General features: G+C 36.3%; 1 protein-coding gene across 1 annotated transcript in view; it reads right to left on the reverse strand.

Moving 5' to 3' along the window:
* The window catches only part of BTAF1 (B-TFIID TATA-box binding protein associated factor 1), a 47,216-nt gene that overhangs the window by 17,213 nt on the left and 9,085 nt on the right, over positions 1-20,918 (reverse strand). The window contains exons 2-19 of the mRNA XM_074593286.1: positions 19,243-19,366; positions 18,098-18,212; positions 15,074-15,220; positions 12,500-12,663; positions 12,074-12,210; positions 11,299-11,410; positions 9,946-10,014; positions 7,543-7,632; positions 5,921-6,016; positions 5,502-5,678; positions 4,796-4,936; positions 4,545-4,669; positions 3,360-3,480; positions 3,181-3,285; positions 2,796-2,945; positions 2,095-2,237; positions 1,750-1,924; positions 1,131-1,334 (exon numbers count right to left, since the gene is read on the reverse strand). Of these exons, the coding sequence (XP_074449387.1) occupies positions 1,131-1,334; positions 1,750-1,924; positions 2,095-2,237; positions 2,796-2,945; positions 3,181-3,285; positions 3,360-3,480; positions 4,545-4,669; positions 4,796-4,936; positions 5,502-5,678; positions 5,921-6,016; positions 7,543-7,632; positions 9,946-10,014; positions 11,299-11,410; positions 12,074-12,210; positions 12,500-12,663; positions 15,074-15,220; positions 18,098-18,212; positions 19,243-19,366 (2,395 nt within the window). The remainder of the gene's footprint in view (positions 1-1,130; positions 1,335-1,749; positions 1,925-2,094; positions 2,238-2,795; positions 2,946-3,180; positions 3,286-3,359; positions 3,481-4,544; positions 4,670-4,795; positions 4,937-5,501; positions 5,679-5,920; positions 6,017-7,542; positions 7,633-9,945; positions 10,015-11,298; positions 11,411-12,073; positions 12,211-12,499; positions 12,664-15,073; positions 15,221-18,097; positions 18,213-19,242; positions 19,367-20,918) is intronic.

Below are 20,918 nucleotides of genomic sequence, written 5' to 3' on the forward strand. Positions count from 1 at the left end.
GGGTATCTTTTGAAAAAACATGCATTGATCAAGCAGCCCTATTACTAGACTCAAGAATAAACAGTTGAGGTATATGAAAACTCCTGTACTTCACGGACAATGAGCTCACACGATTCTGTCTAGCTTTACCTTGGAAATTTATTCATTTTAGATGGTAGCCACAATCAGACTAGCTGCCAAAATCCCCTCCGCCCATATACACAGTTATAGATAACTTTAAAGATATGTTGAAATCTCCAAGTTAAGCTACTGCATATTACTACACAAATACTACCATCTGAGAATTTCAAGCTCCATCGTGCTACAGTCATCATGGCCATAATTGTACAAATTTAAACCTTCTCTTATTCTTATCCTCAGCAGCCCAGCTGGATACACAAATACATCCAGGATGCTAATCTCCCTCCTCTCCTGCCCCAAGGTGCACCACATCCATCAGCATTCCTTCAATCCCCCCAGATCTACGCACTCCTCCCACCCCAGTCCCATTTTATTTTGCAGGCTTTCAAATCCACAAGCTCTTAATTTACATCCCACCTTATCTGTCCATACCCATATCTTTCTCTCTGATTAAGAAGCCAGTTTGGGGTTGGAAGAAAAACCTTTTTATTTCTTGTCCCAACATTATCAGCTCTATTTTTACTTACAGAGCTTTTCACATCAAGAGTTACCTTTTATTAGCACATCTAACACTGACGTTTTCAGATTTAGAGACAAACAAATTGAAGAGCCAGGAAAAAAAAAAAACCATGTTAAAACACATGCTTGGGGAGGGGAGGTCCTAGAATTTACGCAGTTTATTTACTAGTCTTTTGACAGTGGCTTTGAAGGAGTTCCAGCCTGCTTTGGTTTCTTCTGTGTAGATTTCAGGAGGGAATCTACACCTGGAATCAGAACACTGTCAAATTTTTTCCTCCTGTTAAGTATCTACCTTGCATTCTACTCAATTTTTGGCATAGTCTGTAAACACCACAGGGAAATTGGTAAGTACCTATTACATATTTCATATAAAAGGATGTGTAGAATCACCACATTATTGCTTGAATTTACTATCTGTGTAATAATTATGCTGAAGATGTATTTCAAGACAAGAACAGATTTGAAAGAAGGGCAGGTATGCCCCTACTTACCAGCTCATTAGCTTGATCTATTGTAAATACACTGCAGTTTACTCTGTTTCCAATGTCAATGTGTGCATCAGCTAACAGTGAGATGAGTTGTTTACATTCATTCTGCATTCGTGTAAAAGGAACAGCAATTTCATCGTAATAAAGATGTTCAGAAAGGACCCCAAGCAAACGAGGTTGCACACAAATGGCCACAGTTCTACACTCCTGTAACAGGAAGAGACATAATCCAGTTTCCAGAGGGACCATTAACATTTGCAATCCACAATATTAAAGATTATGAATGAAACCTTCAGTCCGCCACTAGAACCAAAGTGATAGTGAATACAGGAAAGACAGTCATGTTAAAAGGAAGCATTGACCTTAGATAACATGCATCTTGAGAACAGACTTATTTGTAGAAGAAATGTGAACATATTTACTGATTCATAGTTCTGACAGTTGGCGTTTAGCTACCAAGTAATGTATTCCTCCATTGTCTACCAATCAAGCTTTTAGTATTTAGATGTACAAATACCATTTTAGCTTACCAACTGAAATTTTATTTCAAACTAAGTAGCAGGTGACAAGCTGTGGATTAAAATAGTATGTAAAATTTATTTTTGCTGCAGAAACATCCTACCTTTTGCAAGGCTGCCCACTCACAGATTACTAATGCAACACTAATCCTCTGCAAGGCAGATTTAGAATTCAAGTGGAAGAGCAGTAGCTGAGCTAATGATTCAGCTGGCTTTATTTCTTGAGTAACAGTATTTACACCTGGGTCACAAATGCAACAACAAAGTGCTCCCAGCAACCTGACAAAAGGAGAAAGAACAGTCACTTCAATGTTATAATTACTCTACATTTAATGATTCAAAATGAAGATGCCAAAAAAAGTCTACATAATTAAGTTTTTGCAAAAGCACTATGTAACAAAAAAGATAAATGGCTTTTAAATATTTTCTCAGATTTTCAGTAAACTGACTTTGCTGCCATCATCCGAGCTCGCATGACAACATAATCTCTGGTTGCTGGATCTTCTGCAATGCTGTCTGCCCCAGCAATATATTCCTGAATCACTTCCTTATTCTGGGTTTGACCTTGACGCAGTTTAGCACCAGCCTTTTCCTACGGAATTAAGTTGGGAGAGGTTGAAAGTAAATGTGTTTGTAATAGAAAAGATTAATTCATATTGCATAACATTTCCAATAACCATTATACCCTGCAAAAATTTGACTAAGCCAGAACATTTCTTGGATAACAGATTTCTTAAGGTAGTTAATCATTACAAATCATCTCTCTGCTAATAGTATTCTATGGTCCTCTTTCAGCATGTTTTCAGAAATTACACAATGCTTTTAGACTTAACTCAGTCCTGCAAACAGATGGTTTTGGAACCATGTAAATAAAGACTTTATAAAGTATTCACAGGGAGCATGCTACACAACAGAACTCTGAATTCTCATGGATAACCTGACAAGAGCTATTTGGCTGTACAGACTTGAGGTTTGGAAGTTAGGTTACATTTAAGTTGGAAGTTCGGTTGCATGTAGGTAAGTTTGTAAGTTAGGTTACCTGTAGAAAAGCACCATCACTCCCCTCTAACACCTTTAGAACATGTCTTTATACACAGCTAAGCAATTTCCTACTTCCCCCAAGCAGTTAGAGAGGTCACATTTCACTTACTTTTGATCTGGTTTTTACTTCTAGCAACATGTTTAAGTCAATGGGCAAATGAGATGGCTGCATCATTAAGCAGAGCCAGGCTCCCATCCACGGACAAGCAGCTGCAACCACATACTGTACAGACGCCTTGTTTAACAGTTCCAGCCATACCTGGGGAAAGAAACATAGTGGAAATCATGACGAATTTGTATGCAGTCTACGTAAGATCATATGTGTGCTGATAAACTGTAGGAACCATCCTATTCTTCACTCTACAGTAAAGCATCAATAGGCTAACTACAAAATAATTAACATGAACAAACTATTCTTTATCTGCACAAGAATGCAGAAGATATGAAAGAGCAGGATATGACCTAAATATATAGTGTTTAAGTCATGCAAATACCTTATGAATAAGATCCAGAATTTCTTGGTTGCTTTCTAAGATACAAAATTGAAATATGTGCCTCAACATGTCTTGCAGAATTGGAGTCAGCCATGTTGAAGAGCTCTGAAACAAGGATATCATGATCAAACAGATTCCAATATGCATCATAATAAAACACTAATAACTCTAATTCTTACCTGGTCTTGGGTAGACAGCAGTGTGAATAATGTTTCCAGTGCTGCTTTTCGGACAGAAGATATAGTGTGATGCAAGAACGGCCACACACGTGGGACCAAAACTGTGAGTGACTGCTGAATACTAGTACACGAAGAGAAGACAGAGACAGTGACAGGGGAAAAAAAAAAAACACCACACAGAACTAAGTTAATTTTGCTTATCCTCAGTTAATATTTTATCAAAAAGAAAGCTTTTTTAAAGAGAGAAGTGTTATTGCATACGCTTGGTGATTTTAAGCAAATGATCAGCTTAAACATTTAAAATAGTATGAGTCAGTATCTTTTTTCAGGAAAACACTGTTTTTTCTTACTGGTATAAAGAACTAGTTGATTCAAGCATATGTTTTTACCATGTTGTTTCCCAGATTATACTTTGGGCTTTGTTCAACTATTTAGAAAAGAGGTGCTTTGGCTTTGTTTTGAATTTATTATTAGGCATTTATGAGTTTAGAAATAATTTAAAGCAAACTTCTATCTTTTGTGCATGAACTTGCACATCAGCTGACACAAGTAGTACACGCTGAATTAAAGATGGCATTAGTGACAAAACTTCATTCCTAATTTTGGATCTGGGCAAAAAACAGCTTGAGCAGTAACAATCACATAGGATGAGAAAGATAAGATGTGTAAGACATCTACCTGAAGTGCAGATGCTGCGAGTTTATGAAAAATGTTAACATACTAACATGCAATTCCTTTAATTTGACAGTCCCAAACAGTGAGAAACTAGGCATCGTCTTCAACCAGCCACATAGAATTACTGGTTGTACTACTGATGTGAGTTTTCAATTTCATAGCTTTCTTTAGAACTGTTCCAAGAGTAAAGTTCAACAGGTAAATGCATGTGTTTTGATGTACACAGTTTGCTCGCTTGTTTGGAGTTTGTCAACAAGGAGCAGAGAAACAAGTAGTCTGTGGGCAGGACCACCATATGAGTGGAACCGATATCCTTTACTAAAATATCCAAGATGAATGGAGAGAGAGAAGGAAAAAAAATAAGTCACATGCAAACAATGTCTAGTACCATCTAATTATTTTGTTGCCTTTTACTAATGTAACAAAAGTAGAAGCACTGTACTAACCTTCACTTTAAGGAAAAGCAAGAGTAAAACCTGCAAATACTGAAGCAATACTAATTAAAGTTACCTGCATTTGCGGACCTGAGGGTAAGTCAGAAGGGAAGAAAGAAGGATCATGATACTGTTTGTGGAAGCTGTCAAGTCATCCAACTCCAGAAGTGCATCCCACAAGGTATTAAGAATAAAAGGCACCTACACAAATAAGAAGTTATTGTACAAAAAAAGGAAAAATCAAAGAGCTGACTATAAGCATTCTTTTCTTCACTCAGACCAAAAGTTAACTTTTCAATCAGAATTGATGGAAAACAATTCAGTCACCTTCTGAGACTGAAGTTGGACGAGGCTTTCCACTACTGGTACTAAAGATGCTGCAGCAACAGCTCGGACATCATCATCCAGATCTTGGAGACCTTCAATTATTGCAGGCAACACTTTAGGCAATAAAGTGTTGATCATGTCCTGCCAGAAAGATCACAAGCATTTTTAAACTTAAGGATATAATGCCCCAAACAATTAAGATGTAATCTGAGTGTGTGAATAAACCTGTTATATAAAACAGAAGCCAGAGGTCCAAGACTATAATCTAAATATTGTAAGTTACCATTCATGAAACAAAACCTAGGTTACAAACTTGAATGAACTGTAACTCAGCTCAGATTGGGGTTTTTTTTGGTGTAAACAAAGCTCAGCATTTGCAGAATAATGCCACCAATAGACTAAACTCTTGTAGCACTCAGCTGTTATCCTGGCACATGAAAGTATTACCAAAACCAGACAAGCATAGTCTCGATTTATCATGTTTTGTGCAAGTAACTTACCAAGTTACAAGAGTACAACTTTGCTATATACTCGCAGACTTCTGCAGCCTGGATATAAAGATGCAAGCATGCATTTATAACCCACGTAAGGCTGCAGTGCAAGCAAGCTTGCTTTATCATACCTATTTAACGTTCAGCCACATCCTCAACTTTGAGCAGAGCTTTTTGTACCAAAACTCTCTGCAATTTGTCATGAGGGTTATTACCTGACGTACTGCCAAAGCGTACTTTATTCCTAGGAGACCACCATGTCTCACTTCCCACTGTTCCTGTGTAAGCAGCTTCAGGAGAACATCCACAGTTTTATGAACTCCAGTCTCATTCATATGTTTCAAGACTACTCCCAAAGTCTGAGCACAAGTCTCACGTACTGGTGCTACCACCTAGGATAAAGTAAATGACAACACAGATATTTCTGCACAAAATTTGACTTCGAAAGAAACCAATATATCAGATGACCAAAATTGCAAAAGAGGTAGAAGTTATGTATCAGCTACTTTGCAATAAGCATCTGTGAGCAATAAGAACAGGCACATGCAGTAGCACTGTACAAAGCATAGCTGATGTGCTGCAGTATCTCCTACAGAAGCCTGCTGATCTTCCTCTTCACTCAAAGACAACTTACTTCATCTGAAACAAAATCTCCAAATCTGTCTAATGCAAACACACAAAGGAGTCTAATAACCAGGTCTTCTAGCCACTCCTGATGCTGCTGAATCATCTGTAAAAAGAGAAAAAGTGAGCACCTTAACTGTATTTATTCATAAAGGATTTCTGATATGCTTGATTTAGCTAAAATTTATACAAAAGATATGACAACATACGTTTAAACTGGCTGAATATAGTCATCTTGCACAGACAGTCAAGGTAAAATAGTCAGTGCTAATTCAGCTCACCTGGATTATTACAAACATGATAATGTATTTTTTAAAAAACACATAATACCTTCATCAAAAGGCTAGAGAGCACCTTGTAAGGTGGGCAGATAATTTTATCCCTACACAGCACATAAAGGTAAGGTCATTCAGATAACTTAGACTGACTAATAGCAACAAGTCCTAGGCAAATCAATTAATAAGTGTTTGAAGAATATTTACAAATAAACATAAACTATTAAGCAGTACTTCTCCACTGTGGGAGACCCAGTGAAAGAACTTGCTTTTCAGCCAAGTCTCCTCCAGATTCAAAACAGCAATTTAGACCAAGCTTGTCTTGAAGATCTGGCCTCTGTTAGAGGCCCAATAGCTCTGCAATTCTGAATCTCAGAGCAGAAGCCCCATAAAAGCAACTATTCTGGCATCATCTTTCTCATATCCACTGTTATCCTGCTAGATCACCACTTCCCTTGAAAACTATGATTTTTATGAACAACACTTTCATCACGTTATGGATTTCATATTCCAATACATGTCAGAGAATTATAGCCCACCTACAGCATGAACAGCAGCCTTTGAAGCTAGCCTGGAGTATACACACTCTTTCCATAAATAGTGAAAGAACTGTTTAAAGCATCTTATCATTGCAGTGTGTGTTATTATTACCCTGCAATCTCCATGGAACAAATACTACTCCACATGGAAGCAAGGAGGAGAGCAGCTTTTGCTTTCCCTATATAAAGTATGCTGAAGTAGCTTGATTTACATTTGATAAATATATCTCCTCGTTCTTCAACACTCTCTAAACCAGAAGCTCTTACAGTTGCTTTTACAGCAGAGAAGTTAGTATGAATCTGGATGTGATTCACTATTAGTAATCAAGTTATTACTGTCGTGATATTTTTAAAAAGTGTTTTCCTTTTAAATAGACTATTTAAATACTTTTTCTCACAATAACAAAGGAAGCAGATCAATAGAGTCACCTTACTATTTAAGCGAATAGAATTAGATGGTCTGAGACACTTTACTGAAGTTACATAAGGAACTTGTAAATTTTGTTTCAGCATACCTTTACCATGACCTGAAAACAGTACTTCCTGGTATGGAAGCTAGTGTTTAATAACTTTACACACAGTCTACATATTAATGGCTGCTTATACAGTAGCATTGTTTTTTGCACAGGCCTTTTAAAAAGAACGTAAGCATTTCAGGGATGCATAAAGTGATTTCATCCAGATTATTCTGAGCAGACAAATCTCATGGTTTATATTCCTCAAGTCACCCACCTCTTGCAAAGCTAAAGTATTTTAAGAAGCCAGTTTTCTAAACTTCATTTAAGAAATATGTTAAGTCTACATGACTGGAAACTTACTTCTTCTAAAGAGCTGTCTCCCATTTTACCACCGCTTTTACCATGAGCTTTAAGTATCTCCCTCAGTCCGGTACCTGCACCATGTCGAACCTAGAAAAGTGAAATAAAATAAGTTTTTAAATATCTAGGAACAGAGATAAAAACCACACTGGGTAACTGAAACAGTACTTCTTTGTCCTTAATACAGACATTTCAAGTGCTGCAGAGTTAGTGGTACTTAGACTTGTTGGAAAGGGTAGCATTTTATTAGATTAAATCGTATACTTCATCTGACCAAAACAAACCTTTTATTTCCTAAGTATTTGTCAGCTTGTGGAGAGAAGCAATTAAGAATTGCTTCTATTTTCTAACATGGAAGATACTGTTATCATATTATATCACTGTGTTATAAACCACTAGTTTTCAGAGAAAGAGCAACTAGAAGATAACTGTTTTTAGTAAGTTTATACGCTAAAGAAAAGCAATATTCTTATATTTCTAAAACTCTATAGTATATATTTCTCAAACTCTGTATTTCTTAAACAGAGTTTGGATGCCCACTGAATATTTTGGTGTCTGTGAAACGAATTTATGAGAATTCATTCGTTCACTATTCAGCATAGCTTACAAACCTGCCTTGCTTGGCTAAATATTAAAATAAGTGAACGAGTGATATGGGAAAGCAAATTATAGCCACTTGTATGTTCCCACCAAAGAAACACTTGAAAACACTAGGAAGAATTTTGGAAGTTACAGAAGACCAGTAGAAAGATGTGCTACAGACACACTTGTTCCTGGTATTTTTGATACCTAACTGGACTAGTTATTGGCTAATCAAGAAAAGTCCACTCAACAGATAAACAGAAAGTTGCGGAAGTAAAGTTTTGAACTGGGTTTTCATTGAGAGGCCTTTACATAGGTTAGAGCAAAACTTAACTGTTTGGGCTTTTTCGTTTGTTTGTTTGAAGGGCACTTGATATACATGCTTGTTGCAAGCAGAAGATTATTGTATTTCATTTCATGACAGTAATAACTAGAACTAAGTAGTTGGTAGGTCCTCCCTCAATCAGAATATCTTAGATGAAATGCAAGCATACACGTCCCCACATGTACAGCTCAGTGGCTGTGGTAAAAGCTATAAGCAAGCTAATAAAAACCAGCCAGAGAGCCTAGTCTTAAAATCCTAATTGTTCATAATACACCAATTATTTGTTTATTTGGTCCAAGATTGCTTATGACCTAGTTGTTACAAGCCAAAAGAGGAAGACTTTGTAGTTAACTGCTCAGCTTCTGCAAACATACATTTGTTGGTCTTGCTGCCATGTTCTAAAGGAAATACCAGTAGTAGGATTCATCTCACCTGACCTCAGCTGCCTATAAGCTAGGCAAGCAGCCTGAACTGGTCATCCAGACTGCCTCAAGACATTGCAAGAAGATGCCACAGGGCCATTTTATAAACATGTATTTTGAGGTAGTTTAACCTGTTTTTCATCCAGAACATACTGTAATAATGATTCTGTATTGATCTACTTCCTTAATTAAAGATGCATGCACCCTGTATCAAACATACCAAGAAAGCTCTGAGAATGTATGGGCAGAGCCAATTTGCTGTCACTGAAACTGTGCTACAGATATGATTAAGCATGTTACAGTTGGTGTTAACATTTAATCTTTCAAAAGATCAACTTTTTTAATAAAAAAATGAAGTTACTTGACAACAGTTATTTTCATTGTCTGCTCAAGGAAGAGAGACCATCGTCAGCTACTTCATATTTTGGCTTAGAACTGATATCAAAGTTTGTGGTAAATAGTATAAGGACTGAATAAACGAGTGAGTAGATCAGGTTTTGAATCTTGAAAATAAGTTGTCTAGGCAACCAAACGTGTAGGTTTTGTAGTTAGTATTTACTATACTTCTAAAAAAGTTAAAATTTCCTTTTTATAAATTCAGAGAACAACTAATAATTTGTAGCCTACTCTCTGTTACCAAAGGAGTGATCCCCCCATCCTTTTCTACTAGCTTAACATTAGACAACTATGCCACTGTTGTCAGCAACACTCACACAATATTCTTCAAACTCTTGATGAATCCATTGCTTCATCTTTTTGACCATAGATTCATGTGCTTTTATTTTGATTCTATTTCAATAGTTCAAGAATTCTCACATGTAATCACTGCTTTCCATATCTTTCACACTCTCCACTTGAGTATACATTACATATCTCTTTTCATTTGCCCTTTAAATGAGTCTTAAAAACCACTTAAGTTCTCTAAAAGCAGATTTGTCTTGGCTAATCTGTATTTACGATTGATGTGATTTTTGACATCTAGCAAAATTCTCAAGTCCTACACATACAATTTTTGCACTGCTGTCGAAGCCTTTTTTTAATCTATAGTTACACCTTAGATACTGCACATCTTACCTCCCAAGAAGGGTTAAAGAGATCATTGCACACCTCTTCACAGAAGCTTTCCAAAGGCCATTCATTTGCCTAAATTCATAATATTAAGTACAAGATTAAAAGAAAGATCAGACAAACACTTGTTATATTGTACACTACTTAGATACATGAAGATAACTAAGACCTCCAAAAGCTGAAGTTTTTTTTTTTTGTTACTGGACAGAATTTAAAAAAAAACAACCTTCTTCCTCACTTCGGAAACTTTGCTGATTGGCACTGGATCTTCTTTTAAAAGGCTTGTGAAGTTTGTCTGTTAGTATTGTAACCTCTTCTCTATGGTAATTAATTTTGATGTTCTGGAATTCAGCCTCCCTCTAGGAACCATGCCAAGGCAGAAAATAAGCAAAGTTTCTTATTCTCCCCAGTTATTCTTTAAATTTATGAACTTCGCCTTTAAGGAACATAATAGGCAAGTTTTGCTTTGAAATTACACTACATAATCAAATTGGGTCAATCAATCTAGTACTAAATGCCACCCTTTTCAAAACACATCCTGCATTTTTGAAAACCAGAAGCATATCCACTGTCCCAAAATTTCCTACCAGGAAACTGACATGGCTGTGGAAAGGAGATTATGATACTAACATCAGTACATTCACACCATCACAAAGCATTTGCAAGGCTAGCAACCGGCAGCTATTCAGCTTCCAGTTATCATTAATCTCAAATTAATTTTCCAATCATTATTTTGCAAATATTTAATTCCTAAACTATGCCTGTAAAAATTTTAATTTTGTAGAATACAGACTAATCAATATAAAGTCTCTTCAAATAAACTTCTATGTGCCATTTGTATTCTGGTATAGCATTTCTTACAATTTTTCAGCTTTTCAGTCTATTGAAACAAATGGAAGTTTTTCTACGACTAAGGCAATTGTTTAAATCTTCAACTACTAAATATAGAACTTAATTCTAAAATGAGCCTAATTAAAGTAAGGCGGAGATTAAATAAAGTGTACGCGAACATTTAGATCAAATTATTTATGGCTCAGTGTAATCCTATCATCTAAGTGTTTAGCACAGTTTTACAGTTTAATACCCAGGTCTGACACCTGTAATCCACCTACTCAGGTTCATTTGGGTCACAAACTGCTACCAATGGATTAAATTTGCTTTCTTCCTCAATGCTATACACAGTTTGAAATTCATTTTCTTATTACATACAGAAGTAAACTGGCAATGGCATTCTTTACTCCATTTCTCTTAACGCTAAAATGACTAAAGCATTTGGGAGCCATAAAAGCGTTTTGTTTTACATTATTCTGCTAAAAACTGAATGATCATTCCTGCTAAGAGCAGAACAATACATCATACCTCTTCTGGAGCATTTTCTACCAAAGTTTTTGAGTCTGTGGCAGGCTGGTTGATGACAACATTTGCAACTTTTCTTCTCTTTTCTTCTGGTTCCCCATCAGTGCTATCATTGCTGAGAAGGAAGTACAAGTTCATGAACTGAAAGTATGCTTTAGGGGAATTAATTACTTCTACAACTGAAGTCTTCAGATACAATGAAGCGTGGCAAAAATACAAAACAAAGAGGTTTAACACTGTGAAATATGCAAAATAGATGTTTACATGTTAAAAAAAATATTAAGTGAGCGGACAGTAGAATACTGTCCCAAACTGGCAATCCTTCTCAGCCTTTTCTAAGAAACACAGAAATTCTTAAATAAAATCAAGGAAAGATAGATTTTTTTACTGCTTTTTATAAACACAGTAGGTACAATAATATGTCACTATAAACTACAGTGAGGAACACAACATACATCAGAAAGTTGTATCTTAAATTTTTAGTTATTTTTTACCTTCTTAAATCCCCCATTTTCATGCAGTATTCTCAAGCCATATTTAATAACAGTGACAAACCACAAATTTTAACTGTAGCATCCCATTATTTCAAGATCACTCCAAAGCTATGTCCTTAACAAAGCTCTACTGGGAGTAAGTATGGCATGCAAGCTTTTTACCATCAACACAATTAGCACATAAAAGATTAAGATGCAAAGACTGGAGGAAGTTTTTCCAACGGATAAATCAAATCACAATCCCAGCTTAACTGAAATGAAAACAAACCAGTTCACCGTTATACCTCTTCTCATTAGCCTCCACTGCATCTCTGGATCTTTGCTTTGCAAACAGCTTAGCCATTCTTTTGGCTTTATTCTTTTGTCTACTGCTCATGCCAGCTCGAAATTCTGAGTCAATTAACTCAGCAGCCTGAAGAGTCTGAAAGAGAAGTCATTCATTGTCAATTCTTACAATGAGGGTCCTGAAAAATTCTCAAACCCACATTGCTCTCAACTTCCCCAACCTCCCATTTCAAACTCAGAGCAGCAGTATGACATCAAATACTAACGTGCAACTAATGGGGCATAAGAACTCAGCAAGTCAAAAGCATACCATATCAGATGTTGATCATCACACTGAAAATATAGATATTATAATTGCAGAAGCACACATAAAGCAAACCCACTGTACTAATTCTTGCAGTCAAACAGCCCGAGGTTTTACCTACAGGTTGTTTATTTACTAGTGAAACTGAAGAAGGAGAATAGTCCAGATCTTCATCATTGAACAGATCTTCAGTATTCATCCCAATTGCAGCACCCATATCTAAGCCGAGTTTCTTTTGTAACAGTTTCCTCTGTCGTGCTATCCTCTCTTTAGGATCAATTTCACCTTAAAAAAAAAAAAGAAGTTTTTAAAAAAGGGAAGATATGTCAGATTTCCAATCAGATGTATTATTGAAGATTTGCTCAATGAAGTAACATAAGAAACCCAAAAGTTACAGAATTAAGTTGTTCTTGGCTAATACATCAATAGAATCTTATAAACCAAATCATGCTGATTCCTAGGAAGACCTTTTCTGCTGCTAAAGCTATACTAGCATTTAAACTGTGATCAATTTTTAAGCAGAAAATAATTCCCCTGAAATTCATTAAATTACACTTGGTCTACAGAAGTAAAAAAACTAATTTTTCCCTGAATTTTTAGGCAAGTGCACTTTGAAAGGAGCAAATTAACATACTAAATCTAGCAACTGATTCAAGAATTAGTGCTTTTTTGTTGAGCACATGCATCCTTGTGGGATCTGTTAATTTTGGCAGTTTGGGTTGTTTTGGTTTTGTTTGTTGTAAAGGTTTCCTTTCCTCCTAAACTTTACCTTCTGTTGGGAAACACAGACCTAAGAAATAATGACCACCAACAAAACCCCTCAAATGATATTCAAACCAATATCCTATATTAAGCTAGGCTGAACCGGAACCTGTTTTCTACAGAAACATTCTTCCTTGTGAAGTGCACTGGACCCACGCGTTTACTCTCCTTCTGCCCAAACTAACTCCTGACAGCAACAGACTGAAGCATAAGCGTGATCTTCCCTGGGTGCTTGGAGTCTGGTAACAATCCTATCCTCAATCTTCATGCGTCAAGCAAGGCTCGTTTAGGAATTTAACAGAAGCTACCTCAATAATGTTGTGAAGCTTCAACACTAATTACTGAAGACCTAGACATCAGGACCACCCACATTTACATGAAAGAAAACTAGAAGATTGTAGTGCCTGAGTAAAATAACCCTCCAAGTAAACCAAAACTTGTAGCTCGTATGGATGTCAGACCTCACTGGCTTCCATACTGCACGTGTAAAAAGAGAGTGAAGAGACTGGTGGTTTTTTGTCAAATATCTGCACATAAACTTGTAAGTAGGTGACCAATATTGGCAGAATTTGGGGGTATACACCAGGTTGAGTAGTAATTAGTAGTTAATTATACCTATACCAAAAAGTTCGTGGGGTTTTTTTAATTGCATTTAACTGACAAGCAGAAAAATACAAACAACTTCCATTCTCTAGAAAATACTTTTCCTTTCATGAGTTCATCTTAGGAAAAAGTGCCGAAGACTGCTAATTCTAAAGATTATTTAGCTTGCTTTACATCCATTCACATTAGCTACTTACTTGAAAAGGAAAGCTGCTACAAAATGCAAAACAGAGTAGCCTTTGTGCATTTTCCCACCAGATAAAAAAGCAGCGAAACAAAAACTATTTTTAATTTTCTTATTTTTTGGTATTGCATTTTTTTATTTATTTTAATTCATAAAGTTATTTACGGGCAATCATACGACACTGGGAAAAATATCAGACTTCTATGAACTGAAGTGTCCTATTCCATCTATTTGATTTTTGAACAGGTAGGGCTCCATTAGAAGAGATCAAACTTGTACAACACCTCATTAACCTCGCATAAAAGACGGCAAGCAATAAAATAGCAGCCAGGCTTAACAGACAGGATGCCGCTTAAGTGTCAGCAACCATAGGTTCTGTTCCTTGCTAAGCTAGTGATCTTCTGCGTACACTGCACAGAACGCATCACACAGAGGAAACAAGTGAATCAGGGCTATACCATCAGAACAGATTCTTATTTATAACATTACTTCATTTGGTGCAGAAACTGGAAGATGGACTGGGATTAGAGCAGGAAAGTACAGTAATAGCAACACCCCAAACTTAAATTAAAATAACTCCATGTCATTACACTGATATAAACCAACTCTCAGCTAAAAAGTTGCAGAAAGATATCAGACAAGTCACTTAAATGAGACATCACATGGGCACAGACACTTGACCTTTCCACTTTGACAGTTTTATCACAGTATTTTTCACACAATCTTTCTGTACTTGAAACCTTCAAGCTTTTAAATAAGCCACATCCCACTACTATATTTGGGAACACTGTTTCAATGAAGAACAAGTGGTGATAGTTCCTGCACCTCTTAAGAAGTCTACCGAAATTCTACAGGAGTCTTTAATACTGCTTTTTCTGCTTCCTCTTTTAGGTTTCCATCTCCTCTTCCACCCTGTACAAGTACTAATTCTGATAACAAAGAAAGAAAAACCAAGCAATACACAACCCCTAAAAAAATTGTTTAACTTGAGAAAGGCAATAGAAACCAGTTTTGTTGGGGAATATTTTCTTCAGTTACTTCCTAGCATTCTGAGAAACCATGGACGACTAGGCTCATAATACTGCCACAACAAACTTTTTCAAATCAATAAGTTTTCTTGTCTGCAAGTAAAATATAAAGATATACCTGATTTATCATCTTGGACTTCAAATTCCGCACCAGCAGAACCAAGAAGAGATGCACCATGTTTTAACAATCGACATATATCAAATCTGTCAAAACGCAACCGATCTGTTGAAGGTGAATCTTCCATGGGACTTTCTGAACCTGGTTCTAGAGAGGACATTGAAAGTGATATTAATGACAATGTGATGAAGATTTTGTTCAAAGTTCTGGCAGACGATTAAGCAAGAGAAAGAAATAATTTCTCTTCTCCAAAGAAATCATCAGACATACAGCACTTTTATTCACAAAGTGTAAAGGACCTGTTTCACAAAGATTGTCTGAAAAAGCTCACTTAACACACTTAATTGAAGATTATTTTTTTTTTTAATGTTTTTCCCCTTGATAAATTTAGCTTTTTAAAATCTTTGATGCTGACATACCACTAGGTGTACTGACATACCACTTTGTACACATATGGCCAACTCACCATTTGAGCTGCATGTGGCTCAGAAAATAGTTCAAACAATTACCATGCCAACACTGTATCATATCACCAACAGCCAAACACCCTTGATATGGAAGCTGGAGAGCAGTCTTCACAGGTACGGGAGGGCCTTCAGCAGCCAAGGGCTGCTGAAGACTAGTTATCAGCTCTTCTCAAATCCAGCTGCAGACACAGCATGGTTCAATACTGATACAGAAGAGATTTGTTCCTCACAAGGTGTTTTATAATTTCCTGGTTATGAATTCCAAAGTGTTCCCTCCCCTCAACGCTCAAAGATTAGGGTGTTTTGTGGCTCTTAGTCACGTGCTGCTATATGTCGATTGCTTAGTCAAAAAAATTCGCTATTCCTACATAATCCAACACACTCATATCCTGAATTACAACCAGCAGTATAAATACAATTGTTGCCTACAGGAAATACAGCATTTAGTTTAGTCTGTTTCATCCCACACTCACTTATTTATGAAAGCTTGTTCATTTACAGTAGAATGAGTCTAAGTGCTCCAAACACCATACAACATAAACACTACCTACATGTCTTCAGACCTGATATTAACATTTCATTAAACATATGCAAAAAGAAAACTTATTTATAGGAAGTTTAAGAACCTAAATGCAAACAGACCACTGTAAAACATATATTTGACTATTAGATCAAACAATTTAACTGAAATTGAAGAAACAAATGTCTGCATAGCCAGTTAGCCCTGTTAAATGGTACCTTCTCAAACACACATAATTACCTTTTCATATCTGATAGGCAGATATGCAAGAACTAGACAATGCATATGAAAGAGCTGCTGTACTCAAAGAATGACAGGTTGCCCAATTTCCATGTACAAAAGGAGTGCTCTAAGTAATTCTTGGAATTAGACTAGTGAAATTAACTTTTATCCAGACAGTAAAGTCTATAAAGTTATTAAGTATATAGATAAATATGAATTACTGGGAAAGTCAGAATGGCTCCTGAAAAAAAACCCTCATTAACTTGATTATCAATGTCCTTGAAGAGCTTTAACGAGTGGATAGAGGGGATCCAGTAGATACAATATATTCGAAAGCTTTTGGCAAGGTTTCATAAACCATACCAAAACGATGAAGGAATTAAGTCACCACAGAATTGGTGAAAACATCCTTTTACAGCTTGAAAGGTGGTTAAAGACAGATAAAAGTTAGCTTTGAAGTCCTTAAGGGATCGATGCTGGAACCAATTCCATCGGTCTTTAGCAATGGGAAGGAGATTTCACTACACACTCTCCTCCCAGCATGTAGATGACACAAAGCTCTTTTGGGTAAACAAAAGTCACAATGGCACTAAGGAATCCAAGGAGGAGTCTCAGAACAGAGTAAATGGGCAAAGAGGCAGATAAGGTGCCAAGTCAGTAATGTAAACCATGCCTACACAACACTGAATTCAGAACTGGCAGTTAATATTCAATAAAGATCTTGGAGGCGCTTCTGACAGTTTTCTGTTTTCACCAGCTTATTGGGCAGTGACAGCCAAATAACTACTGGGCATCATCAGGAAGGACACTGAAAACATGACAAAGTGTATCATCATTTTGTCACTACGTATAAATATCAGTTCTCTAGAGATGTAGGTACACTGTGTGCAGTTCTGTGCATCTCAAGGAGGCCACAAGTAAGAAAAAGCACAGAGAAGGACAAGTAAAGTTATCTGAAAGACAATGCAGTTAAGTTACCAAAAAAGTAATCTAAAAGACAAAGGAGGAAAGACCGAAGAGACTGCAGCTCTCCAATATGGAGAAAAGTTCTTGGAGGAGACTAAATATGATGGCTTATAAAAATCATAAAGGCAGTGGATAAGGCAAATGCAGAACTTGCTTGTCAAATTCTATAGCAAGAGAACCTGGAGGTGCTGAATTAAACAAATATGAGGTCACCTCAAAACAGACATGAATTTTGTTTTTTGGGTGGGGTTTTTTTGGGTGTGGTTTTTTTTTTGTTTTATGTTTGTTGGTTTTGTTTTCTTTTACAGTTAGTGAACTTCTGGAACCTGTGCAATGTAAGTTTGTGAACACAGACAGCGCCAACAGGTTTAGACAAAGTCACTGACAAGAGGTCCATAAGTTAACAATAAAAACAACTCTAACATCCCTAACAGGACAATTTCAGATGCAAAGTGAGTACAAACAGAAAAGACCTCAGCAAGCTGCTGTTTCACCTCCCTCAGAAAGGTGCTTTGAGCAAGGGAACAGAGAAGAAAATGTCTGCAAATATCATGACAAAGTTGATTGGTTAAAATTTTTGCCATTTTACTAGTTATTATTCCTTTTATTTATAAAAGCTTTATTAGGGTACAGAGCACAAGCACGTGAATCTTAGAAGAAACAAAGGTCAGGCACATCGTTGTAACTGAATATGAATATCTAAAGCCAAAGATGTTTACTACAGTCCATGCATATAAAAAAGTCTATGCTTACAAAAAACCCAGAATGACACAGTTGCCTTGAAAAGTCTCATATCACAGTCAGTTTGCATCAGATAAACAATGAATTACACATAATTCATTTAAGCACCTTGTTTTGCTCTTGGAGTTGGATTCCACTCAGGTACATTTTTCACTATTGCTTCAACAGCCTGGCCAGCTGCAATACGAGTATCCCAATTTGTACTTCTTAAATACACCAACACCTTCAAGGAGAGATGAATAAATAAATATTTGCTTAAAAATCTACTTTCAGAAAATCCATCTGCAGTTATGCTCTATTAAAACACATTAAAATACTTTTACTGCTATGGATTAAGACAACACTGAAAACAACAAAAACAAATGGCAAGAAAATAAACCAAAGAAATGCAAGCAGTCTTCCCTAAATTGGTCACTGCTGAGCAGAACTCTTGCCACAGCCAGACATTCAGAATTTATAAAATATATTTAGTCCCATGAGTCAAACTCAACCTCGATTTCCGCCAGGTACTGAACAAGGCTTGAGACTTTTTTTTTTCCTTTCTAAAAGGAAGTGTTCAACAGAGATTAACAGTCCTTAAAACTCTGAAGTCATTTAACTCAAGAAGAGGGACAACATGGATCACTTGAAGCAACAAATGCTCTTCTAAACTAATTTACCACTATGTCTTAAATCTGGAAAAACTATTTCTTTCTCTGAAAGTGGTTTGATATTCATGACTCCTTGTCCACTCTGTTGATACCACCAATTGTGGTGAGGGCACCTGCTCAATAAGAGCAGAATTGAGGTCACTCAGCCATCTCCAGCTGTCAGATACAGACTATTTTTGGTGGTTTTACTAGACTTGGCTAGATTGAAGTCCCAAACTAATGGAAATCTCTTTCCATTCCTTTTAAAGACATGCTGCCTCCTGTATTTTTAATGCTGTATCGCACAAGGAACAAACTTTAAAGGCAGGAGCAGAAATTTTTAGAAGTCAGTAAAGCTTCTCTTTATAGAAGAAAATATGAACTTACAGCAAACATTGAATATCAATACTGAATGCAAAGTGAAACCTCACCTACGTAAGCATTTCAGAGGCTGAGAAAACAGCAGGGTTAACAGAAGTAGTCTCCTAATTTTCTTCAGCCTCCTTTTTCCAGAGAACACACAACTACTATGCTTTCTCTTCTTCTTCCCACAGAACCCACACCCCTTTAAACTAGTTTTATTCTCACCATTAAAGTACTCAAAAAAAAAAAAAAGATGCTTACTTTAGATAAGAGATTATTCAGTTCATGAGGGTGCAGTTTCACTACCTCCCCAAGTTGCTGTGCAGCTGCTTTTCTTGTTACTGGTGTTGTACCGGTGTCCAGTAAAATAAAGAGACGATCAAGCCTAAATATGATTGACAAAAACCGAAATTGTTATGCTATTCATAGTTCAGCTTCCCATCTCTATTAATATTCGCCCACATTTTTCAGTTTATCTAATGCAAACAAAAAACATTTGCCTGAAGACTATCAATTGACTGGGTGACAAATGTACTTTTTCTCCTAATAGTTCTTTAAAAGCACATTTAATTTTGTAAGCAAAAAAAGACAAACAAAACAGAAGTTGTTAGAAACATTATTTTTAAAATAAAAATTTGCAGTTGCAAGAAAAAAACTAAGTTGTTCCCTTCTTTGTTCTGTGGTAGAACATTTTCAATCCTGAAAAATACATACTGTTAAGTTGTAAATGATCTTCAGCAAATTCTGTCCGATAGAGAAAGTAAAGGGCTCAACTGCTTGTATTGTGCATTATCATTTCTTTTGAAGACACAGCCTGTGATCTATAATATCAAACTCTGCTTTTCCAGAATACCACAATTTTTTATTTGTCATGTATTTTTCCCCCAACTACCTGGAATATATTAGACCAAACCTGTTGTTCTGTTTGTGGTTTTGGAACCTCTGGTCTTCCCATGAAATATGGGAATTTAACCAGCAGATCTGTTTTCACAGTAACTCTGTATTTAGTGAAAGAGACCTTGATCACCTATTTTCAGATTAGTTAGCTTATTTCTTTTTTAGAGTTACTGAATGAGAAAGTCATCATATTAAAAAAGCGACTACCTAATCAAATCAGTGATGGAATTAACAAGCCTTCATTATTCCCTCCACTATATGTGGGACAGTTAGAACTCTCTTTGCAAGGTGTCTAGTTTATCCATTAGTTATTGGGCAGTATGAGGTTATTACTGACTGAGTGTGAATCTAGAATCTGTCCACATAGTGCAATCAGAATTGCCCCTTCTAGCCCCTTTTTCTAGTAAAAACACTCCTCCAAATATTGCAACAATACGAAGCTGGAATTTACACAGCAGTGAGGCTCGCCTAGATCAGCCTAACAAAATAAGGCTACAGGTACCCTGAATAATTCCCCTTCCTCAAAAAAACATACCCTAGTTAGAGCAAATACACGACAAGTGTTTTGCCTGTTAGTCTGTTGCTACTAATTACATTTCACCAAAATTGCCTTTAACTTTAGTTCCAATCGTTTAAAAAAACAAAAAGTCTTCTTTCCAAATCACTGGATTTTGCATTTTCTTTGACACGCTTAAACCACACTTACTCCTGAGAATATTTTATAATGTGTCTCAGCGCATTAGAAACAGAAGAGCTACAGAGCCAAGGCAGTAATGCCTCAAAAATAAAGTTCCAAACCCCAAATGCTCTCACAACTAGAGGTCCTAGATTAAATATCTATCAGATAAAAAAAATCCTAACTGAAAGTATTTCAAATCATTCCAGTATTTTAGACACACTTCTGGTATTTGCCAGCTTTGAAATAATTCTCTTCGAACTACTACAATAGGCGAGATAATTTCAATTTCTGTAGATAAAACTGGAGTTTCAATTTCTATTATTTACTTGGTAGTAAATTGTTTTAGAGTTACATAAAAATG

Source organism: Larus michahellis, chromosome 6 (assembly GCF_964199755.1).
Source record: "Larus michahellis chromosome 6, bLarMic1.1, whole genome shotgun sequence".
In the NCBI taxonomy this organism is placed as follows: domain Eukaryota; kingdom Metazoa; phylum Chordata; class Aves; order Charadriiformes; family Laridae; genus Larus; species Larus michahellis.